The sequence below is a fragment of the Bufo gargarizans genome, chromosome 9 (genome assembly GCF_014858855.1).
Source record: "Bufo gargarizans isolate SCDJY-AF-19 chromosome 9, ASM1485885v1, whole genome shotgun sequence".
Taxonomy (NCBI): domain Eukaryota; kingdom Metazoa; phylum Chordata; class Amphibia; order Anura; family Bufonidae; genus Bufo; species Bufo gargarizans.
In genome coordinates, this window is record NC_058088.1 from 42,567,123 (window position 1) to 42,593,385 (window position 26,263).

General features: G+C 45.1%; 1 protein-coding gene across 1 annotated transcript in view; it reads left to right on the top strand.

The window, feature by feature from the left end:
• The window catches only part of LOC122919672 (adhesion G-protein coupled receptor G4-like), a 68,911-nt gene that overhangs the window by 30,506 nt on the left and 12,142 nt on the right, over window positions 1-26,263 (top strand). Inside the window, exons 12-13 of the mRNA XM_044268834.1 lie at window positions 4,085-4,353; window positions 23,457-23,565. Of these exons, the coding sequence (XP_044124769.1) occupies window positions 4,085-4,353; window positions 23,457-23,565 (378 nt within the window). The remainder of the gene's footprint in view (window positions 1-4,084; window positions 4,354-23,456; window positions 23,566-26,263) is intronic.

Sequence of the window (26,263 nt, forward strand, 5' to 3'; positions counted from 1 at the left end):
TGGAGATTGCACACCGGACAAATCACTAGTATTGGGCTCCAAAATGAAAGGCACTTATTGCGGCAAGATGAGGGGGATTAGCAGAAAAATTGCAGAAACTCTGCTGCAGATTTGCCACGGACTTGCTAATTTTTGATGCCAGAAAATTGGTTTACTGGTTTGATAAATTTGCTGTGTGTATAATGACAACTCAAATATGCGCCCTTAGATACCTGGAGTGAAACTTTACTCTTTAGGCCCCTTGCAGACGAGCGTGAGCGGATTAGGTCCGGATGCGTTGCAGATGCGTTCAGTGAGAAATGCGCGTTTTCGCAAGCAAGTTCATTCAGTTTTTCCTGCAATTGCGTTCAGTTGTTTAGTTTATATCATGCGGGTGCAATGCGCATTGATGCGTTTTTCATGCGCGTGATAAAAAACTGAAGGTTTACAAACAACATCTCTTAGCAACCATCCGTGAAAAACGCATCGCATCCGCACTTGTTTTTGGATGCGATGCGATTTTCACGCAGCCCCATTTACTTCTATGGGGCCAGCGTTGCGTGAAAAACGCAGAATATTGAACATGCTGCGATTTTCACGCAACACACAAGTGATACGTGAAAACCAATGCTCATGTATGTACACAGACCCATTGAAATGAATGGGTCCGGATTCAGTGAGGGCACAATGCGTTCGCATCACGCTCAATACTCGCTCGTGTGAAAGGGGCCTTAGAGTTAATTAGTATGACAATCCGATACTTCATCTTATTAATTTATTTGGTCTTCTATCTAAAATACCTCTAGTGATGTGGGTGATTTGGAAAATAGGTCATTTATAATGAATATGTGAGTTTTCCAATGGTATATGAACAAGACTAGAGTTTCCCACAGTTTAGATACCAATGACCTGTCCTCAGGATAGGTCACCAGTATCAGGTTGGTCGGGGTCCGACAACCGGCACTCCCACCGAGCAGTTGTTTTCGAGAGCCGCTGGTGCCAGAAAAAAAAAGTGGATGGAGCCAGAAACAGAAGGCTTTATCCTCTGTTTAGTGATGATGCTGGTATACTGCTGCTCAGGCCAGGCCAGGTAATATGCACTCAAACTTATCGCAAACCCATATCTGGAAATACAGTATTAAGAGCCAACAGTCATCATCCACTCCACACAATAAAGGCTATTCCAGTGGGTGAGATGATCAGAGCCAGACGCAATTGTAGCAAAGACTCTGATTTTCATGAAGAGACACAAATAATCACTGATAGATTAAGGGAAAGAGGATACCCACTGTGGATGACACAAAGAGCAAAAAATATAGCGGAAAGAAAAAAAAGGCAGGATTTGTTGTTTGGAACCCCCTTGATTCATAAAAAATGTAATAGAAAACAAATGGATAAGAACAAATATAGTGAAAATAGGGAAGTAAAAGAAAATGAGATTAAATCATGTTACAAGGATAAATCCTCTAATATTCCAACACTTGTGCTTACTTTTAGCAATCAATTTTCTTTGATAGAGAAAGCGGTCTCCAGATGTATCCCCATCCTGTATGAGGATCCACAGTTATACAAAATACTGAGGGGAGGACATAGAGTGGTATCAAAAAGACTCATGTCACTGGCTGCCTCTCTATCTCCATCTCTCTTTAGTCAAAAATCGGAGGGACAATTGCGAACATGTTGGCTGCGATGTACAGGTTTTACACGATGCGGCAATTCCCCATGTAAAGCTTGCAGTTATGTAACCCCCAAAAAATATTTTAAAGATTCTGATGGTATTAATAAATATCCGGTTAAAACTTACAATAATTGCAACACATCGGGAATTGTCTACATCATTGAAAGCAAAGCTTGTCAGCTAATATATGTAGGATGTTCAACCAGAAGGTTCAAAGTAAGGTTACTGGAGCCCATTAATTATATAATAATTATATAATAAGTCAATTGTACCTGAAGAAGGGGTATATCCCCGAAACGCGTTGTAACGCTTGCTCAATAAAAATAATTAATTATATAATAAATCCGGCATATGTGTCACGGAAGGTGTAAAGGAAACAAGACAATGCAAAATGAATATATGACTCACTGGATCCAAAACTAAGGAACAAAAAGGGAGACCCCTGCATCAGACCTGGCTCTCTCCCTTACTGCTCAGCCTATGCAATAATCCCAATGGTGGATGATCGCATATCCTCGTACCTCGACTATATAACACCTGAACACCCTATAATAGTGAAGGGACACGACCACCGGCTCCCTACACTAGACACGGAGGGAGTCAGGGTCACCTGGGATCCAGCAAACAGAAAATCACAAATGAATGTAAAACACTTAACTTGTAGAAGACTGATAGGATCAGCATGCACACACACTCCAGGAAGCTGTATAAACCGCACACTAATGCATTATGGGGAGGAATTTAAAGGGATGCAATCAGTCCAACTACATGACAGCTGAGAGAGGCTAACGAGATGAGGAACTGAAAACCAAAAACAAAGAACACTCAAGGAGGAGGTTCTGAAAGGCCTCTGTCAGAGCTTCTCAGATGTCTGGTTGTGACAATATGTAAACATCTCAAGTGCAGCAAAACACTTTATCATGGTCCATAATAGAAGTCTGTCATCATTCACAGCTTATGCCATAGAACGAGTGTTTCTGCCTGCAAGAGGTGGAGACCTCAAAAAACTTGTAAACCAAAGAGAAGCCTTCTGGATTCTAAAATTGAAGTCCAGAAGTCCTGCAGGATCAAATTTGAGAAAAGAACTCATGTATATATAGTAGCTATTAATGATCACATCATGCTGCAACTTTAATAAAATAAAAAATGTATTGTATAGCCTGAATGATCAGAGTTAGATTGCAGCCAGCAAGTATTGAGGAGTGTTCACATGGAGTGTTTTTTCTGCTGCTCACTTATAATTATGTTTATTCACTTATTATTAATGCTATGTTACTCCTCAATTTTTGCTGGGTTTAATGTCATGAAATGTCTGTTCATAGAGGCTCATGTCAGATTTTAAACTTGTTTGGTACATTTACATTTCTGCTAGCACTTTTGATTGTAACACCTGGGATGGTTGGCACCGCCCAGCTAGTCTAAGGGGGGAGGGATTTTCTATGTTCACTCCTATATATACTTCCTTAGAAATTTATTATGAAGGTCATGATTAAGAACCATCTGGTTCGAAACGCGTAGACCGTATTGGGGCTTGTATTTTGAGGATTTTTCTCCGCTGTATATTTGGTTTTGTGGAATAAAACATTGTTCAAGCACGAAAAATCAAGGTGTGGGATTTTTTTCCTTTCAAGTACTGCTGCTCATCTCTGAAGTGAATGAGATCTGAGCTGCAACACACCAGCATGGCCTCTACACAGTGGATGGAGCCTTCTGTTTGTTTCCAGCCCTGATGGGTCCCAAAAAAAAGCTAATCCAATAGAAATGAATAGAGAGATGTACACATGCCTGGACAGGCTAGCCAGAGGCTGTCCCTCCAGGCAAAATGTGGGTTGGAGGGACCTATGTTCTGGAGATAGGTGCAGGTCCAAGAGGCAGGACCTTCGTCTATCAGACATTTATGGCATATTCTATAGATACAGCATACATGTCTATGATGGGAATACCCCTCTATATATATCAGAACCTCTTATATTCAGTCTTGAGAGAACCTCGGATTGATCCTTGGGACTACTGTTGTGCTAATATAGCAATATTACTGTGATTTGCCTGTACCCAAATTTTTCCTGGGTGCCCCAGTCTACATTATTAAACAGGAGCACTATTGCTATTATTACATGCTGACAGTATTACCCAACCATACAAAGTTTATAGCCAAAAAACATATACACCCAAATTAGGGCCATTTTCTTGAGATACCTTCAACAATATTATGGACCGTGATAAAATGACTCATGATGAAACTGGGCTAGCGCATAATTATACAATGCTATAGGGACCACCGATGGGCAACCAGGCTGAAAATCCAGAGCCCTAACATACTAATCACTGTTTCAATAGGTTAACAAATGATTTCATGAATATTATTGATAGAGTATTATATCCCCATCTTATACTAAGGCTTCATGCTCTTTTTTTTGTTTTTTTCAGACAGCTGAGAAGAGATTACCCTTCAAAAATCCTGATGAACCTTTCTTTTTCGCTGTTGATGCTTAATTTGCTCTTTTTGTTGAACAACTGGTTGTCATCGTTCAGAAGTCAAGGCTTGTGCGTCTCTACTGCAGCCCTCCTCCATTACTTCTTGTTAACGTCCTTCACATGGATGGGCCTGGAAGCTGTACACATGTATTTTGCATTTGTCAAAGTTTTTAACTCCTACATCCATAAATACATATTTAAATTATGTATCGCTGGCTGGGGTGAGTATTAGGTGCAGTCATTGGCACCACCCTGTAATATATTAAAAATAAATGAAATTTACAAAGCACACCACATGATAAGACCTGCTAAAGCAAAGGGATAGGGAAGAAGCATAAAAAATACTGACTGCGGCAACTTTCACACCTCTGGCTCTTCTGGAAGACAAGCGGAGAATCGTCCGGACACAAACCACAGCATGCAGAGGGTCTCCGCTTGTCTGTCGGAATGTGTACTGATCTCCGCTGGACCTAATTATACCTAATAGGGCCGGCAGACATTCCATCCACATCCGGCAGTGCCGAAATCGGAGAATTAAAACCGGAGGTGTGAAAGTAGCGTTATCTATCTGACCTGTGCTAATTAGGCACACCTGTAATGAAAGCCTTAAAGGGGTTGTCTAGTTTCAGTGTAATTACAGCTTCCTCTCCCATTCAAGGGAAAAGGAAGAACACCTGTATTTACACTGCACCACCAATACACTGTAGGCAGTATGCAAGTAAACACTCAAGAGGACTCGGCGCTCGGACAAGTGCCATGGCCCCTTCAAACAGCAGATCGGTGAGGGTTATGGCATTCGGTCACCCGCCGATCTGATATTGATGTTTGCTGGGTTCGGCCTAACTTCGGCTCAAAGTTTGGGTTCGGGACTCGAACTTGACCCGAACTTGACCCCAAACCCCATTGAAGTCAATGGGGACCTGATTTTTGGGGCACAAGTAGACATAGTAAGGAAGTAAAATGGGGGTAAGAGCAGGATAATTGCCCTGGATAGGGAAATGACATAAAATAACATAGAATAGGAAAAAATGAAAAAATAATAGTCTTGAACTAGGAGGCGTAGGTCAAATGTGAAGTAGGAGGTTGAGGATACGGTGGACGTGGCGGTGTAGGTAGAAGCGGTAGTGGAGGAGGAGGAGGTAGCCAACACTGTTTTTGTTGCTTTTTAATCTTTATTTTTTGTCATTTATTTTTTATTTTTTTAAAATTTGGGAAAACCCCAAAACATTGGGAAATAGAAAGAGAATGCAAAGAGAAATTGCAAGTATAACAATGGCTGGGTGCGGCCGGTATACTTGTCTATTCAGCACAAGGTACAGACAAGTCCTGTGGGATCCATGCCTGGTTCATTTTAATCACCTCCGGACCGCCTAACGCAGATGTGCGGTCCGGAGGCGGCGGCCCTGCGCAGAGTCACGCATATAAACGTCATCTCGCGAGGGCCGGGATTTCCTGTGAACGCGCGCACACAGACGCGCGCGCTCACAGGAACGGAAGTTTAGCGAGTGGATCTCCAGCCTGCCAGCGGCGATCGCTCGCTGGCAGGTTGGAGATCTGATTTTTTTAACTCCTAACAGGTATGTTAGACGCTGTTTTGATGACAGCGTCTAATATACCTGCTACCTGGTCCTCTGGTGGTCCCTTTTGTTAGGATCGACCACCAGAGGACACAGGTAGGTCAGTAAAGTACCACCAAACACTACACTACACTACACCCCCCCTTCCCCGGTCACTTATTAACCCTTTATGAACCCCTGATCACCCATGATCACCCCATATAAACTCCCTGATCACCCCCCTGTCATTGATCACCCCCCTGTCACTGATCACCCCCCCCTGTAAGGCTCCATTCAGACGTCCGTATGATTTTTACGGAACCACGGATACATGGATCGGATCCGCAAAACACATGCGGACGTCTGAATGGAGCCTTACAGGGGGGGGTGATCAATGACAGGCGGGTGATCACCCATATACACTCCCTGATCACCCCCTGTCATTGATCACCCCCCTGTCATTGATCACCCCCTGTAAGGCTCCATTCAGACGTCCGCATGTGTTTTGCGGATCCGATCCATGTATCCATGGATCCGTAAAAATCATACGGACGTCTGAATGGAGCCTTACAGGGGGGTGATCAATGACAGGGGGGTGATCACCCATATACACTCCCTGATCACCCCCTGTCATTGATCACCCCCCTGTAAGGCTCCATTCAGACGTCCGCATGATTTTTACGGATCCATGGATACATGGATCGGATCCGCAAAACACATGCGGACGTCTGAATGGAGCCTTACAGGGGGGTGATCAATGACAGGGGGGTGATCACCCATATAGACTCCCTGATCACCCCCCTGTCATTGATCACCCCCTGTCATTGATCACCCCCCTGTAAGGCTCCATTCAGACGTCCGCATGTGTTTTGCGGATCCGATCCATGTATCCATGGATCCGTTAAAATCATGCGGACGTCTGAATGGAGCCTTACAGGGGGGTGATCAATGACAGGAGGGTGATCACCCATATAGACTCCCTGATCACCCCCCTGTCATTGATCACCCCCCTGTCATTGATCACCCCCCCTGTAAGGCTCCATTCAGACGTCCGCATGTGTTTTGCGGATCCGATCCATGTATCCATGGATCCGTAAAAATCATACGGACGTCTGAATGGAGCCTTACAGGGGGGGTGATCAGTGACAGGGGGGTAATCACCCTGATCACCCCCTGTCATTGATAACCCCCCTGTAAGGCTCCATTCAGACGTCCGCATGTGTTTTGCGGATCCGATCCATGTATCCGTAAAAATCATACGGACGTCTGAATGGAGCCTTACAGGGGGGGTGATCAGTGACAGGGGGGTGATCACCCTGATCACCCCCTGTCATTGATCACCCCCCTGTAAGGCTCCATTCAGACGTCCGCATGTGTTTTGCGGATCCGATCCATGTATCCATGGATTCGTAAAAATCATACGGACGTCTGAATGGAGCTTTACAGGGGGGGTGATCAGTGACAGGGGGGTGATCACCCTGATCACCCCTGTCATTGATCACCCCCCTGTAAGGCTCCATTCAGACGTCCGCATGTGTTTTGCGGATCCGATCCATGTATCCATGGATCCGTAAAAATCATACGGACGTCTGAATGGAGCCTTACAGGGGGGGTGATCAGTGACAGGGGGGTGATCACCCTGATCACCCCCTGTCATTGATCACCCCCCTGTAAGGCTCCATTCAGACGTCCGCATGTGTTTTGCAGATCCGATCCATGTATCCATGGATCCGTAAAAATCATACGGACGTCTGAATAGAGCCTTACCAGGGGGGTGATCAATGACAGGGGGGTGATCAGGGAGTCTATATGGGTGATCACCCCCCTGTCATTGATCACCCCCCTGTCATTGATCACCCCCCCCTGTAAGGCTCCATTCAGACATTTTTTTGGCCCAAGTTAGCGGAAATTTTTTGTTTGTTTTTGTTTTTTCTTACTAAGTCTCATATTCCACTAACTTGTGTCAAAAAATAAAATCTCACATGAACTCACCATACCCCTCACGGAATCCAAATGCGTAAACATTTTTAGACATTTATATTCCAGACTTCTTCTCACGCTTTAGGGCCCCTAAAAAGCCAGGGCAGTATAAATACCCCACATGTGACCCCATTTCGGAAAGAAGACACCCCAAGGTATTCGCTGAGGGGCATATTGAGTCCATGAAAGATTGAAATTTTTGTCCTAAGTTAGCGGAAAGTGAGACTTTGTGAGAAAAAAAACAAAAAAAATCAATTTCCGCTAACTTATGCAAAAAAAAAAAAATTTCTATGAACTCGCCAGGCCCCTCATTGAATACCTTGGGGTGTCTTCTTTCCAAAATGGGGTCACATGTGGGGTATTTATACTGCCCTGGCTTTTTAGGGGCCCGAAAGTGTGAGAAGAAGTCTGGGATCCAAATGTCTAAAAATGCCCTCCTAAAAGGAATTTGGGCCGCTTTGCGCATCTAGGCTGCAAAAAAGTGTCACACATCTGGTATCGCCGTACTCAGGAGAAGTTGGGCAATGTGTTTTGGGGTGTCATTTTACATATACCCATGCTGGGTGAGAAAAATATCTTGGTCAAATGCCATCTTTGTATAAAAAAATGGGAAAAGTTATCTTTTGCCAAGATATTTCTTTCACCCAGCATGGGTATATGTAAAATGACACCCCAAAACACATTCCCCAACTTCTCCTGAGTACGGCGATACCACATGTGTGACACTTTTTTGCAGTCTAGGTGGGCAAAGGGGCACACATTCCAAAGTGCACCTTTCGGATTTCACAGGCCATTTTTTACAGATTTTGATTGCAAGGTACTTCTTACACATTTGGGCCCCTAAATTGCCAGGGCAGTATAACTACCCCACAAGTGACCCCATTTTGGAAAGAAGACACCCCAAGGTATTCCGTGAGGGGCACGGCGAGTTCCTAGAATTTTTAATTTTTTGTCACAAGTTAGCGGAAAATGATGATTTCTCTTTTTTTTTCTTTTTTCCTTACAAAGTCTCATATTCCACTAACTTGCGACAAAAAATAAAATATTCTAGGAACTCGCCATGCCCCTCACGGAATACCTTGGGGTGTCTTCTTTCCAAAATGGGGTCACTTGTGGCGTAGTTATACTGCCCTGGCAATTTAGGGGCCCAAATGTGTGAGAAGAACTTTGCAATCAAAATGTGTAAAAAATGGCCTGCGAAATCCGAAAGGTGCACTTTGGAATATGTGCCCCTTTGCCCACCTTGGCTGCAAAAAAGTGTGACACATCTGGTATCACCGTACTCAGGAGAAGTTGGGGAATGTGTTTTGGGGTGTCATTTTACATATACCCATGCTGGGTGAGAAAAATATCTTGGTCAAATGCCAACTTTGTATAAAAAAATTGGAAAAGTTGTCTTTTGCCAAGATATTTCTCTCACCCAGCATGGGTATATGTAAAATGACACCCCAAAACACATTCCCCAACTTCTCCTGAGTACGGCGATACCAGATGTGTCACACTTTTTTGCAGCCAAGGTGGGCAAAGGGGCACATATTCCAAAGTGCACCTTTCGGATTTCACCGGTCATTTTTTACACATTTTGATTGCAAAGTTCTTCTCACACATTTGGGCCCCTAAATTGCCAGGGCAGTATAACTACCCCACAAGTGACCCCATTTTGGAAAGAAGACACCCCAAGGTATTCCGTGAGGGGCATGGCGAGTTCCTAGAATTTTTTATTTTTTGTCACAAGTTAGTGGAATATGAGACTTTGTAAGAAAAAAATAAAATAAAAAATCATCATCATTTTCCGCTAACTTGTGACAAAAAATAAAAAGTTCTATGAACTCACTATGCCCATCAGCGAATACCTTAGGGTGTCTACTTTCCGAAATGGGGTCATTTGTGGGGTTTTTCTACTGTTTGGGCATTGTAGAACCTCAGGAAACATGACAGGTGCTCAGAAAGTCAGAGCTGCTTCAAAAAGCGGAAATTCACATTTTTGTACCATAGTTTGTAAATGCTATAACTTTTACCCAAACCATTTTTTTTTGCCCAAACATTTTCTTTTTGATCAAAGACATGTAGAACTATAAATTTAGTGAAAAATGTATATATGGATGTAGTTTTTTTTGCAAAATTTTACAGCTGAAAGTGTTACATTTTGATTAATAACAAAAAAAGTAAAAATGTCAGCAGCAATAAAATACCACCAAATGAAAGCTCTATTAGTGAGAAGAAAAGGAGGTAAAATTCATTTGGGTGGTAAGTTGCATGACCGAGCGATAAACGGTGAAAGTAGTGTAGTGCAGAAGTGTAAAAAGTGCTCTGGTCATGAAGGGGGTTTCAGCTAGCGGGGCTGAAGTGGTTAATGAATGTGAGCTTGTCCACATTGGCTGTGGACAGGTGGCTGCGCTTGTCTGTGATCACCCCCTGCTGTGCTAAACACACGTTCGGACAATACACTGGCCGAAGGGCAAGCCAGCACTTCCAAGGCGTGAAGGGCAAGCTCAGGCCATGTGCCCAATTTGGAGACCCAGAAGTTGAATGGGGCAGACCCATCAGTCAGTACGTGTAGGCTCGTGCAAACGTACTGTTCCACCGAGTTGCTGAAATGCTGACTCCTGCTAAGATGTTGGCTGTGGACAGGCGGCGGCGACTGTGGGACACCCACCGTCATAAGGTTTTTAATAGTCCCCGTCTCCACCAGGCGCAATGACAGCATTTCAAAGGCCAGAAATTTTGAAATGCCGGCATTCAGGGCCAGGGATCGCGATTGGGTAGGGGGGCACTTCCTCTTTCTCTCCAGTGTTTGAGAGATGAACAGCTGAACGCTTTTAAAGGACATTGTGGAGATGCTTGGTGATGGTGAGGGAGGTGGTGGCGTTGCTGTCACATTCTCTGTTTGCGGGGTGGCAGGTGCCACTGTCACTCCAGAGGTGGATGAAGAGTCCCAGATTGCAGCAGAAGAGGAAGCAGGAGGAGCCTGAGATCTTTTTTCGGGGTTTTTGAGGTGTCTACTCCACTGCAGCTCGTGCTTTGCATTTAGATGCCTGGTCATGCAGGTGGTGCTCAGGTTCAGAACATTTATGCCTCGCTTCAGGCTCTGATTGCACAGTGTGCAAACCACTTGCATCTTGTCATCAGCACATTGTCTGAAGAACTGCCACGCCAGGGAACTCCTTGGAGCTGGCTTTGGTGTGCTCAGTCCCTGGGTGCGGTGGGCAGTAGCAGGCATACTGGCTAGGGGACGGCCACTCTGCTTTTGCACCCTGCTCCCTCTTTTGCTGTGTGGCTGGCTCTGTGTGACGACCACCTCTTCCTCTGAACTGCACACGTCACTCACATGACCTTGATTCCATGTGAGGTCTAGGACCTCATCATCCTCCACATCATCTTCCACCCACTCTTACCCCTGCCCTCCTTGCCGGTCTGCACAATGCAGGAAGCTGCAGCAGTTGACACCTGTGTTTCGTCATCATCAGAGACGTGCTGCGATGGTCCTCCTATGTCCACATCCTGAAACATAAGTGGTTGGGCATCAGTGCACTCAATCTCTTCCACTTCTGGGGCAGGACTAGGTGGACGGCCCAAGGAAACCCCGCCAGCAGAGTCATCAAAAAGCAGAAGTTACTGCTCCATGACTGATTTGCAAGGGGGTGAGGTGAAGGACTGTTGTACATCGGCTGCAGGTGCCAACTCTGATCTTTTAGCAGGACACTGGGTGGGAGACAATGTGAAGGAACTGGAGGCACTGTCAGCAACCCAATCTGCTACCGCCTCTATTTGTTTTGTCACCCATTGAACTAACAGATGGATCAACTATATTCATTTCTCTTAGGGATGAGCGAACTCGAACTGTATAGTTCGGGTTCGTACCGAATTTTGGGGTGTCCGTGACACGGACCCGAACCCGGACATTTTCGTAAAAGTCCGGGTTCGGGTTCGGTGTTCGTCGCTTTCTTGGCGCTTTTGTGACGCTTTCTTGGCGCTTTTTGAAAGGCTGCAAAGCAGCCAATCAACAAGCGTCATACTACTTGCCCCAAGAGGCCATCACAGCCATGCCTACTATTGGCATGGCTGTGATTGGCCAGAGCACCATGTGACCCAGCCTCTATTTAAGCTGGAGTCACATAGCGCCGCCCGTCACTCTGCTCTGATTAGCGTAGGGAGAGGTTGCGGCTGCGACAGTAGGGCGAGATTAGGCAGATTAACTCCTCCAAAGGACTTGATTAACTGATCGATCTGCAGCTGTGGATCATTGAGCTGCTGATCCTCAATTGCTCACTGTTTTTAGGCTGCCCAGACCGTTTGTCAGTCACATTTTTCTGGGGTGATCGGCGGCCATTTTGTGTCTTGTGGTGCGCCAGCACAAGCTGCGACCAAGTGCATTTAACCCTCAATGGTGTGGTTGTTTTTTGGCTAAAGCCTACATCAGGGTGAAGCTGTCACACCAAGTGCATTTAACCAGCAATAGTCTGTTCATTTTTTGGCCATATACAAAATCAGGGGCAAGCTGCGCCTGTCACCAAGTGCATTTAACCCTCAATGGTGTGGTTGTTTTTTGGCTAAAGCCTACATCAGGGTGAAGCTGTCACACCAAGTGCATTTAACCAGCAATAGTCTGTTCATTTTTTGGCCATATACAAAATCAGGGGCAAGCTGCGCCTGTCACCAAGTGCATTTAACCCTCAATGGTGTGGTTGTTTTTTGGCTAAAGCCTACATCAGGGTGAAGCTGTCACACCAAGTGCATTTAACCAGCAATAGTCTGTTCATTTTTTGGCCATATACAAAATCAGGGGCAAGCTGCGCCTGTCACCAAGTGCATTTAACCCTCAATGGTGTGGTTGTTTTTTGGCTAAAGCCTACATCAGGGTGAAGCTGTCACACCAAGTGCATTTAACCAGCAATAGTCTGTTCATTTTTTGGCCATATACAAAATCAGGGGCAAGCTGCGCCTGTCACCAAGTGCATTTAACCCTCAATGGTGTGGTTGTTTTCTGGCTAAAGCCTACATCAGGGTGAAGCTGTCACACCAAGTGCATTTAACCAGCAATAGTCTGTTTATTTTTTGGCCATATACTACATCAGGGGCAAGCTGCGCCCGTCACCAAGTGCATTTAACCCTCAGTAGTGTGGTTGGTCAAGCTGTGACACCAAGTGCATTTAACCAGCAATAGTCTGTTCATTTTTTGGCCATATACAAAATCAGGGGCAAGCTGCGCCTGTCACCAAGTGCATTTAACCCTCAATGGTGTGGTTGTTTTCTGGCTAAAGCCTACATCAGGGTGAAGCTGTCACACCAAGTGCATTTAACCAGCAATAGTCTGTTTATTTTTTGGCCATATACTACATCAGGGGCAAGCTGCGCCCGTCACCAAGTGCATTTAACCCTCAGTAGTGTGGTTGGTCAAGCTGTGACACCAAGTGCATTTAACCAGCAATAGTCTGTTCATTTTTTGGCCATATACTACATCAGGGGCAAGCTGCGCCCGTCACCAAGTGCATTTAACCAGCAATAGTGTGGTTATTTTTTGGCCATATCCCAGTCTAATTCTGTCACTAAATCCATACCGGTCACCCAGCGCCTAAATACTAGGCCTCAAATTTATATCCCGCTAAATCTCTCGTTACCGCTGTCCTGTTGTAGCTGGGAAAGTTATTTAGTGTCCGTCAAAGCACATTTTTTGTTCTGGGTTGAAGTACAATTCCCAATTTAGCAATTTCATAATTTAGTGGTTTCTGCTATATCAGAGCTATTTGAAATCTATCCCTAAAAGGGTATATAATATTCAAGGTGCACATTGGGTCATTCAGAATAACTTCACACACACCCGCTACTGTGTATTTTCAAGTCTAATTCTGTCACTAAACCCATACCTGTCACCCAGCGCCTAAATACTAGGCCTCAAATTTATATCCTGCTAAATCTCTCGTTACCGCTGTACTGTTGTTGCTGGGCAAGATATTTAGTGTCCGTCAAAGCACATTTTTTGTTCTGGGTTGAAATACAATTCCCAATTTAGCAATTTCATAATTTAGTGGTTTCTGCTATATCAGAGCTATTTGAAATCTATCCCTAAAAGGGTATATAATATTCAAGGTGCACATTGGGTCATTCAGAATAACTTCACACACACCCGCTACTGTGTATTTCCAAGTCTAATTCTGTCACTAAACCCATACCTGTCACCCAGCGCCTAAATACTAGGCCTCAAATTTATATCCTGCTAAATCTCTCGTTACCGCTGTACTGTTGTTGCTGGGCAAGATATTTAGTGTCCGTCAAAGCACATTTTTTGTTCTGGGTTGAAATACAATTCCCAATTTAGCAATTTCATAATTTAGTGGTTCCTGCTATATCAGAGCTATTTGAAATCTATCCCAAAAAGGGTATATAATATTCAAGGTGCACATAGGGTCATTCAGAATAACTTCACACACACGCTTCTGTGCATTTCCAAGTCTAATTCTGTCACTAAATCCATACCGGTCACCCAGCGCCTAAATACTAGGCCTCAAATTTATATCCCGCTGAATTTGAATACAATACATTGGGCCAAATAATATATTTGTTGTTGTGGTGAACCATAACAATGAGAAAAACATCTAGTAAGGGACGCGGACGTGGACATGGTCGTGGTGGTGTTAGTGGACCCTCTGGTGCTGGGAGAGGACGTGGCCGTTCTGCCACATCCACACGTCCTAGTGTACCAACTACCTCAGGTCCCAGTAGCCGCCAGAATTTACAGCGATATATGGTGGGGCCCAATGCCGTTCTAAGGATGGTAAGGCCTGAGCAGGTACAGGCATTAGTCAATTGGGTGGCCGACAGTGGATCCAGCACGTTCACATTATCTCCCACCCAGTCTTCTGCAGAAAGCGCACAGATGGCGCCTGAAAACCAACCCCATCAGTCTGTCACATCACCCCCATGCATACCAGGGAAACTGTCTCAGCCTCAAGTTATGCAGCAGTCTCTTATGCTGTTTGAAGACTCCGCTGGCAGGGTTTCCCAAGGGCATCCACCTAGCCCTTCCCCAGCGGTGAAAGACATAGAATGCACTGACGCACAACCACTTATGTTTCCTGATGATGAGGACATGGGAATACCACCTCAGCATGTCTCTGATGATGACGAAACACAGGTGCCAACTGCTGCGTCTTTCTGCAGTGGACAAGCTGACGTTCATAAAAATGAACCAGGCATGGATCCCACAGGACCTGTCCGTCCCTTGTCCAGATTAGACATTAACTACCTCCCCATAACCATATATTATTGGACTCCAGGGCACTTCCTCATTCAATCCTATTTTTATTTTCATTTTACCATTATATTGCAAGGCTACCCAAAGTTGAATGAACCTCTCCTCTGCCTGTGTGCTAGGCCTAAATATATGCCAATGGATTGTTGCAGTGGTGGCTGACGTGAAGCCTCATTCTCTGCTATGACATGCAGACTGATTCTCTGGTGACATGAAGCCAGATTGTCTGTTACGGGACCTCTCTCCTCTGCCTGGGTGCTGGGCCTGAATTTATGACAATGGACTGTTGCAGTGGTGGCTGACGTGAAGCCTGATTCTCTGCTATGACATGCAGACTGATTCTCTGCTGACATGAAGCCAGATCCTCTGTTGCGGGACCTCTCTCCTCTGCCTGGGTGCTGGGCCTAAATTTATGAAAATGGACTGTTGCAGTGGTGGGTGACGTGAAGCCTCATTCTCTGCTATGACATGCAGACTGATTCTCTGCTGACATGAAGCCAGATTGTCTGTTACGGGACCTCTCTCCTCTGCCTGGGTGCTGGGCCTAAATATCTGACAATGGACTGTTGCATTGGTGGCTGACGTGAAGCCTGATTCTCTGCTATGATATGAAGACTGATTCTCTGCTGACATGAAGCCAGATTGTCTGTTACGGGACCTCTCTCCTCTGCCTGTGTGCTAGGCCTAAATATATGCCAATGGATTGTTGCAGTGGTGGCTGACGTGAAGCCTGATTCTCTGCTATGACATGCAGACTAATTCTCTGCTGACATGAAGCCAGATTGTCTGTTACGGGACCTCTCTCCTCTGCCTGGGTGCTGGGCCTAAATTTATGACAATGGACTGTTGCAGTGGTGGCTGACGTGAAGCCTGATTCTCTGCTATGACATGCAGACTGATTCTCTGCTGACATGAAGCCAGATCCTCTGTTACGGGACCTCTCTCCTCTGCCTGGGTGCTGGGCCTAAATTTATGAAAATGGACTGTTACAGTGGTGGGTGACGTGAAGCCTGATTCTCTGCTATGATATGAAGACTGATTCTCTGCTGACATGAAGCCAGATTGTCTGTTACGGGACCTCTCTCCTCTGCCTGGGTGCTGGGCCTAAATTTATGAAAATGGACTCTTACAGTGGTGGGTGACGTGAAGCCTGATTCTCTGCTATGACATGAAGACTGATTCTCTGCTGACATGAAGCCAGATTGTCTGTTACGGGACCTCTCTCCTCTGCCTGGGTGCCGGGGCCTAAATATCTGAGAATGGACTGTTCCAGTGGTGGGTGACGGGAAGCCAGATTCTCTGCTATGGAACCTCTCTCCAATTGATTTTGGTTAATTTTTATTTATTTAATTTTTATTTTAATTAATTTCCCTATCCACATTTGTTTGCAGGGGATTTACCTACATGTTGCTGCCTTTTGCAGCCCTCTAGCCCTTTCCTGGGCTGTTTTACAGCCGTTTTAGTGCCGAAAAGTTCGGGTCCCCATTGACTTCAATGGGGTTCGGGTTCGGGACGAAGTTCGGATCGGGTTCGGATCCCGAACCCGAACATTTCCGGGATGTTCGGCCGAACTTCTCGAACCCGAACATCCAGGTGTTCGCTCAACTCTAATTTCTCTGCCACGTATGCAATGCAGGTGTACCTCACACAAAAATTGGGTATATTTCACCCACCGAACTAACAGATGGATTAACTGTATTTATTTCCCTGCCAGGTATGCAGTGCAGGTGTACCTCACAACAAGAATGGGAATATGTCACCCACTGAACTAACAGACGGATTAGGGTACTTTCATACTAGCGTTAGAGGAATCTGGCAGGCAGTTCCATTGCCGGAACTGCCTGCCAGATCCGGAAATCAGTGTGCAAATGGATACCATTTGTTTCCGGATCCGCATGCGGCTCCGTTTGACAAATGCATTGAAATACCGGATCCGTCTCTCTGGTGTCATCCGTAAAAACGGATCCGGTATTTATTTTTTAAACATTTTTAAAGGTCTGCGCATGCGCAAACCGGAAAACTGGATCCGTTTTTCCAGATCCAGCATTAATACATTTCAATGCTGCCTTATTTTCTCTGGCCAAATACCATAAAAGTGACTGAACTGAAGACATCCTGATGCATACTGAACAGATTGCTTTCCATTCGGAATGCATTTGGATAAAACTGAAGCGTTTTTTTCCAGTATTGAGCCCCTAGGACAGAACTCAATACCGGAAAACTTTAACGCTAGTGTGAAATTACCCTTAACTATATTAATTTCCCTGTCACGTATGCAATGTAGGTGTACCTCACACAAAAATTGGGTATATGTCACCCACCGAACTAACAGACGGATTAGTTATTATATTTTTGTGTCAGGGGTACAAAGATGGCGGATTGCACCCACAAAAAAAATCGCTATACGTCACCCACAGAATTAACAGCCAGATTTATTATTATATTTCTGTGTCAGGGGTGCAAAGCTGGTGCATTGCACCCACAAAACAAGTAGCCAGATTCCTAACACTCTTCCTCACTTCAGCTGCCTGCTTCCTGTCCCTGCACTACTGAGAGCTGATGGGCGGTGCTACACGTGATGCAGCTTTTATAGAGGCTGGGTCACATGATGCACCGGCCAATCACAGCCCTGCCATTACTAGGCATGGCTGTGATGGCTTCTAAGTGCCCACAGCTTCAAAGCTTGTTGATAAGCTGCCCTGCAGCCTTTTAACAAACTTTATTAAATGCCCGAACACTGAACTCGAACCCAAACTTTTCAGGCAAAGTTCGAGTTCGGGTCCGGGTACCCAAAATCGTAAAGTTCGGGTTCGCTTAACACTAATGAAGACGTCCACTGCAAACTCCAAAAGCAATGTAAATCCAATTGTATTAGGACAACTTGTTTTAAAATGAATCCAATTTGTTCATCAGGTCCATTAAAACACTTCCTATTTTCTAGTATCTTTGTGGAGATGGATGCATTACTTTCATCTTTTATGATCATTGAAGAATGACTTTAAAAGTATACATGTTGGGGTGATGATATACTTAGTAGAATGTAAAATGCTGTACACTCAAATAAACATTATAAAACTATTCTTAGATTTAGGTTACTTTCACACTAGCGGCAGCCTTCTCCGTTTGCAAGGTGACCCCCACAAGTGACCCCATTTTGGAAAGAAGACACCCCAAGGTATTCCGTGAGGGGCATGGCGAGTTCCTAGAATCTTTTTTTTTTTGTCACAAGTTAGCGGAAAATGATGATTTTTTTTTTCTCTCTTTTTTTCCTTACAAAGTCTCATATTCCACTAACTTGCGACAAAAATTTAAAAATTCTGGGAACTCGCCATGCCCCTCACGGAATACCTTGGGGTGTCTTCTTTCCAAAATGGGGTCACTTGTGGCGTAGTTATACTGCCCTGGCAATTTAGGGGCCCAAATGTGTGAGAAGTACTTTGCAATCAAAATGTGTAAAAAATGGCCTGCAAAATCCGAAAGGTGCACTTTGGAATATGTGCCCCTTTGCCCACCTTGGCTGCAAAAAAGTGTCACACATCTGGTATCGCCGTACTCAGGAGAAGTTGGGGAATGTGTTTTGGGGTGTCATTTTACATATACCCATGCTGGGTGAGAGAAATATCCTGGCAAAAGACAACTTTTCCAATTTTTTTATACAAAGTTGGCATTTGATCAAGATATTTATCTCACCCAGCATGGGTATATGTAAAATGACACCCCAAAACACATTCCCCAGCTTCTCCTGAGTACGGCGATACCAGATGTGTGACACTTTTGCGCATCTAGGCTGCAAAAGTGCCCAAATTCCTTTTAGGAGGGCATTTTTAGACATTTGGATCCCAGACTTCTTCTCACGCTTTAGGGCCCCTAAAAAGCCAGGGCAGTATAAATACCCCACATGTGACCCCACTTTGGAAAGAAGACACCCCAAGGTATCCAATGAGGGGCCTGGCAAGTTCATAGAAATTTTTTTTTTTTGCATAAGTTAGCGGAAATTGATTTTTTTTTTTCTCACAAAGTCTCACTTTCCGCTAACTTAGGACAAAAATTTAAATCTTTCATGGACTTAATATGCCCCTCAGCAAATACCTTGGGGTGTCTTCTTTCCAAAATGGGGTCAGTTGTGGGGTGTTTGTACTGCCCTGGCATTTGAGGGTCTCCGCAATCATTACATGTATGGCCAGCATTAGGAGTTTCTGCTATTCTCCTTATATTGAGCATACAGGTAATGAGATTTTTTTTTCCGTTCAGCCTCCGGGCTGAAAGAAAAAAATGAACGGCACAGATTTTTTCATTCGCATCGATCAATGTGGATGAAAAAATCTCTGCCAAAAAAAAAAAATTGAGGGGAAAGGCGTCTGCCAGGACATAGGAGCTCCGCCCTACATCCATACCCACTTAGCTCGTATGCCCTGGCAAACCAGATTTCTCCATTCACATCAATCGATGTGGATGAATAAATCATTGCCGGGATTTTTTTTTTTTTTTATATATATATATATATATACAAAGTGTTTGCCAAAGCATAGGAACGCCGCCTCCTCCTCAGCTCGTATGCATCGGCAAACGTATCTGTTACTGCAGAGTAGAAATCTCGTCTTGCAGCGCCGCATACACCGACTTGCGTGTAATCTGACAGCAGCGCAATGCTTCTGTCAGAATGCACATCAGTGCTGCAGCTAATCGATCGGTTGGTCCACCTGGAAGGTAAAAAAAAAAAAAATGAAAAAACCAGGCCGCAACGTAATAATTTTATTAACTTTGCAACAGAACATATAAACTTTAACTTTTTTAACTGAACATTAACTTTTTTGCTTACTGGTGTTTTTTTTTTTTTTTTACCTTTATAGAACAAACCTCTCCTTCCCCATGGGTCAATGTGCAAAGCGCAAATCGCCCAAAGATGTGGCGAAGTGCGTTATGCACTTTGTCCCAGGTGAAAGGAGACGTTTGCAGCAGCTGTGTGAGTGAATGGGCCCTAATAGCCCTGTGTGCCTGTCCTGGTGAGATGATCCCTATGCTAATAGTGTACCTGTGAGTGGTACTTCCGGAAACACTCTCCAAAGCATAGGGCAGGGTGGTCAGGACAGTCAGGACAGAAATAGCGGGTGTCACGCCTTATTCCACTCCTGCTACAGACACGACATCTTTTTCGGGGTGACGGTTGGGTTGAGGTACCAGGAACGACATTGGGGAAATGTCGCTCGTGTAGACGGCTTACTACACTGGTGGATGGGGCCACGGAACCTCCTGGGTACAGGAGGTTCTCGATGATCTCTTCCTGAAATTTGAGGAAGGATCCAGTTCTCCCAGCCTTACTGTAGAGAACAAAACTATTATACAGAGCCAATTGAATTAAATATACAGACACCTTCTTATACCAGCGTCTGGTTCTGCGGGAAACTAAATACGGAGACAACATCTGGTCATTGAAGTCCACCCCTCCCATGTGAAGGTTATAGTCGTGGACTGAGAGGGGCTTTTCAATGACACGGGTTGCTCGCTCAATTTGTATTGTCGTGTCTGCGTGAATGGAGGAGAGCATGTAAACGTCACGCTTGTCTCTCCATTTCACCGCGAGCAGTTCTTCGTTACACAGTGCGGCCCTCTGCCCCCTTGCAAGACGGGTGGTAACGAGCCGTTGGGGGAAGCCCGCGCGACTAGTTCGCGCGGTACCACAGGCGCCAATCCGTTCTAGAAACAAATGCCTAAAGAGGGCCACACTTGTGTAAAAATTGTCCACATAAAGATGGTACCCCTTGCCGAATAAGGGTGACACCAAGTCCCAAACTGTCTTCCCACTGCTCCCCAGGTAGTCAGGGCAACCGACCGGCTCCAGGGTCTGATCTTTTCCCTCATAGATCCGAAATTTGTGGGTATAGCCTGTGGCCCTTTCACAGAGCTTATACAATTTGACCCCATACCGGGCGCGCTTGCTTGGGATGTATTGTTTGAAGCCAAGGAGCCCGGTAAAATGTATCAGGGACTCGTCTATGCAGATGTTTTGCTCTGGGGTATACAAATCTGCAAATTTCATGTTGAAATGGTCTATGAGGGGCCGAATTTTGTGGAGCCGGTCAAAAGCAGGGTGGCCTCTGGGACGGGAGGCGGTGTTGTCACTAAAGTGCAGGAAACGCAGGATGGTCTCAAATCGTGTCCTGGACATAGCAGCAGAGAACATGGGCATGTGATGAATCGGGTTCGTGGACCAATATGACCGCAATTCATGCTTTTTTGTCAGGCCCATGTTGAGGAGGAGGCCCAGAAAAGTTTTAATTTCGGAAACTTGGACTGGTTTCCACCGGAAAGGCTGGGCATAATAGCTTCCCGGGTTAGCGGTTATAAATTGTGTGGCATACCGATTTGTTTCTGCCACAACTAAGTCTAAGAGCTCCGCAGTCAAGAACAGCTCAAAAAATCCCAAGGCCGAACCGATCTGAGCTGTCTCAACCCGAACTCCAGACTGGGCGGTGAAAGGGAAAACTATAGGTGCGGCTGAAGTTGGGGACTGCCAATCAGGGTTTGCCAGCACCTCAGGGACTCTAGGGGCTCTACAGGCACGTATTTGCGGTGGCTGCGACGGGGTCACTACTGCACGTGCCACCGTACCAGCTTCAACTGCCCTTCTGGTGCTCGCTACTTCACCAGGTTGTACGGCAGTGCTGGTACTAGGTCCAGGAAGGGCTGGGCTGCTGGTGTATGCCTCACCACGTAATCCGACAGCACCAGCCCCACTCTGCTGCTCTTGAAGCGGATCCTGCGCAACCTGCGGTCTAGCGACACGGGGCCGGGTACGCCTGGTGCTATCAGGGACCTCAGCCTCCTCGTCCGAACTTTGGGTCAGAGAGCCACTGCTTTCTACAGGTTCGTATTCTGACCCACTGGATTCATCAGATGAGGGTTCCCACTCCTCATCCGACTGGGTCAGAAGCCTGTAGGCCTCTTCAGAGGAATACCCCCTGTTTGACATGAGGGCAACTAAATTTAGGGGTATTCCCTGAGACTACCCAAGAAAAAAAAGCAAGCCTGTCTTACAAAGGGGAGGCTAGCGAAGTACCGGAGGCCGCTGCGGTTGATAAAAAATATCAAAGCTGATTTTTTTATCGCCGCAGTGCGTGTAAAGTGAATGTGCAGCGATCCCAAAAATTTTTTTTTTTGTCACTGCGGTGGGGCGGGTGTGGGCGAACGCACGTGTGGGCGAGCGATCAGGCCTGATCGGGCAAACACTGCGTTTTGGGTGGAGGGAGAACTAAAGTGACACTAATACAATTATAGATCTGACCGTGATCAGTTTTGATCACTTCCAGATACTATAAAAGTACAAATGCTGATTAGCGATACGCTAATCAGCGAATAACGGACTGCGGTGCGGTGGGCTGGGCACTAACCGATCCCTAAACTACCTAACCAAGGGGCCTAAACTATACTAAAACCTAACAGTCAATACCAGTGAAAAAAAAAAGTGACAGTTTGCACTGATCACTTTTTTCTTTTCACTTGTGATTGACAGGGGCGATCAAAGGGGTGATCAAAGGGTTAATTGGGGTTCAGGGGGGTGATCTGGGGCTAAAGTGTAGTGTTGGTGTACTCACTGTGAAGCCTGCTCCTCTGCTGGATCCAACCGACGAAAAGAACCAGCAGAGGAGCAGGCAGCCATATAACAGATCATATTTACAAATATGATCTGTTATCTGGCTCTCTGATTGGATTTTTTAAAAATCAGCAACCTGCCAGCCGCGATCATTGGCTGGCAGGTTGCTGACGAAATACTCCTGTACGAAATGCCGGCCCGAACTGCGCATGCGCGGGCCAGCAAAGCGCGTCATCTCGCGTCTCGCGAGATGACGCGTATATGCGTGACTCTGCGCAGCGCTGCCACCTCCGGACCACACCTCTGCGTTAGGCGGTCCGGAGGTGGTTAAGACAGAGGTGTTAGAATGCACACGGACGTCATCCGTATTTTTTGCGGGTCTGTGTTTTGCGGACCGCAAATTACATACGGTCATGTGCCCTTAAACTGTGAAAAATTGTGAAAGCAGAATTGTATCGTAAAGGGAACATGTCACCATGAAATGAAGTGCAGTCTGCAGCGTTCCCTGTATACAGTAAATGTGTATATATGGATAGCTGTCAACCACTAAGACCAGACCGCCCACAGAACTACTGAGCTCAGAAATGGCTGAGATTTTACTGAGTTACAAGTTTTGCTGCTGAATCCTTTCCTGTAAAACTATATATCAATCTGCTCAGCTCCTCCTGCGCTATAACATGCTGACTGTAGATGACACTGCATGTTCATGGTGATCGGTTCCCTAGACCTATGATTTTACACTGAAGGGTAATTACGGATTTGGACATCATGGGACACATACAGTATCTTATTTTATTTTATTTTTTTTTGCTCCATGTGATGACTGCCACCTAGGGTCACCAAAAGAAGAAAACTCTGAAGATACAGGACCTCCAGCCCTACACCCCAGTGACATCAAAATGTATTCTCCGGATTTAATGATTCACTTTTATTGTGTTTCTGATACAGGAATCCCTCTAGTCGTAGTTGTCGCAGTACTCTCTGTTAACGTTGATTTTTATGGAAACATACTTGATTCTGAGAAATATGAAGCCTCTGGAGACAACTCTGCTTTATTGTGAGTAATGGACTTCACTCTGTATGACGTTTTCCTTAGTTACAGTTTTACCTGGATTTCTGCAATGATATGGTCTGATTGCTAGCTAAGTCACAATGATAGACTCAATCTAGTGCAAATACGTATGTTTTCAGTTCTATAATATTTCTGGAATACTATATCATTGTATCTTGTATGTAGCTGGCAGGCAGGACATTCGGGTCTGGGACAAAACATCAGGGGCCCAGGCCCCAAATGTTTTAACCTAGCAACATCCCTGGTAAAAAGTAAGGGAAAGGATGTCACAGCAGTACAATACTGGCAGATTCCACAGAAGGGACACGCATCATTCTTCTGAGTGAAATGCACCTAGCTGTGCAGTTGAAACAGGGAATAATATGGCTGAACAATACCTTAGGGAAGGTTAAAAAACATGTTCCTTCACAGTTATGATTGTACAAAGAAGCAAAGCCATTATGCATTTTTTTAAAGCTCAGGTATTTAAAGAGGACTTTTCACCACTCATGACATGCCTATTTTAATAGCTTCATGCATTCCCCATGTAATAACAATTCTAGAGCATCTATTCTTATGGCTCTATGTTGTGCCGTTCCTTTACTTTTTCTACTAGAGGTTAAGAAAGAATTGCTAGCAGTCTGCAGTAATGGTACAGAGGGGTGGTAACCAGTTGGGGGGGGGGGGGTGTACCTGTACAGACTTACTCTATCCAATCAGTGCTGCCATTTTCAGGCTGTGCAGGTACACCTCCCAACTGGTTACCACGCCTGTACCCTTACTGCAAACTGCTAGCAATTCATTCATAACTTCTAGTAGAAATAATAGAGGAATGGCACAACATACAGCAATAAGAATAGATGCTCCAGAACTGTTATTACATGGGGGATGCATGAAGCTATTAAAACAGGCATGTCAGGAGCTGTGACAGGTCCTCTTTAAGATAAGGACTCTGACTTGGCCATTTTTAGTTGATTTAGTTGTATCACCCAGTAATCTTTTAGCTTCAGGCCATAGACTCCTGCCCTTACATTTTCCTATAAAAAAATGTCATACTCCTTAAAACGTATTGCTCCCTCCCGCATCCATATATTGTAATGTTACAGCACAGGTGTTTAGTAGGTGGGCTGTGGCCTAACTATAACTACTATTGTTTTCAGTTTTTCAGATTGTGTTTTCTGACCACTAGAGTCTAGCGACCAAAATTATCTTGATTTTTTAATTAAACATTTTAAACTGTGTTTCACTTGCCTTGAACAAGAGATAATCTAGAGGGAAGAGAGAAAAGATGTAGATTTGGGATCCCAGACTTTTGAAGAATCTATACAAGTCCCCAACCATTACTTGCCATTTTCAGCACTCCTGTACTGCTGCACTCTTATGTGGCTTATGTGGCATAGATCTTTGGCTTCTCGCAGGCAGCAGGGTCGGGGCATGGATGCAATTTCTGCACCTATGGCTACAATTAGAAAAGTCTACTCTTTTAACACACGGGACTCACTCATTTTATTGAATTACCATCATCCAGTATCGAAATGCTAAGTGGCTTGTTTGCACCCCGACAACATGCCCTGTTGTCCCCCAGCTATTCCTTTGGATGTGGCCCACCACAATAATTTTGTACAATCATGGCCATGTGATTCTGCAGGACATGGACTATGTGCAAAACTTAAAGTATGCCTGTTATCGCTGGCCCCTTTTCTCTGAAAGGTGTGCCTTAGAGTGTGGCCACCTGCTGAGGAGGGGTGGCTGTGCCACGTAAAGTAGCAGTTTGCACTACAGATGTGCTTATTTTAGGTACTATTATATATTTCTGGGTAATGGCACAGCCAAGGGGCACAAGTATAAATCTAACCCTTGGGGATTCCACCTGGTAGTCGGTAGCTCCCACTGTGACCAGCGATTGTGTATCCATCACCCCAACTATAGGGATATGTGAAACCATGGATCAACCACTCTTGGTGGGACTCCCATTCTCTTGATGTCCCCCAACCTATTTATGACCACCATGGGGTATGGCCTATTCAGAAATGATTGTATAGGGAAAGGGGTTAGATATGCCAATGTGCACCACAATTGTGTCAAATTTTTGGGTGCAAATATTTGGCAAAAAGTAAGCTACCCGATAGGTGTTGTAATGTTAGAGAGAAGTTCAGCACTACATCGATGTACTGTAAGTAGAAAAATCCCAGACGAGTATGGCCAGTCTGACTGTCCGCAATGATTGAATAACGCCAGAGTGAATATGCCAGCTTCACATTGGGAGACTCACCTTGGGGACATATCTTGTGAACGGGGGTCATATCGAATAAGAAAACACAATATATAGGGAGACGGCTGAAATTAAACAAGGCACTTATATTTAATTTGCAAAACTGATGACAGCTCCTCCTTAAGTCATGTCAGAAGAATGGAGCCAATCAACATGCTGGAGGAGAGTGGACGGACCAGCAGCCACGATGGCATTTCCCGTGAGATCTCTGGATAGGTCATGAATAACTGGTGGGGTGCAAATCATGGCTTCCCTACTGATCAGCTCTGAGTAAGGGCCACTGCACTCGGGTGAGCACTTCCTCGGCTTCTGACATGCCGTCCATTGGTCAGTTGGCCCTTGTGCAGCTCAGTCCCATTCAAGTGAATGGGACTGAGCTGCAATACGAAGCACAGATGCTATACAATGTAAGGTGCTGTGCTTGGTATACTA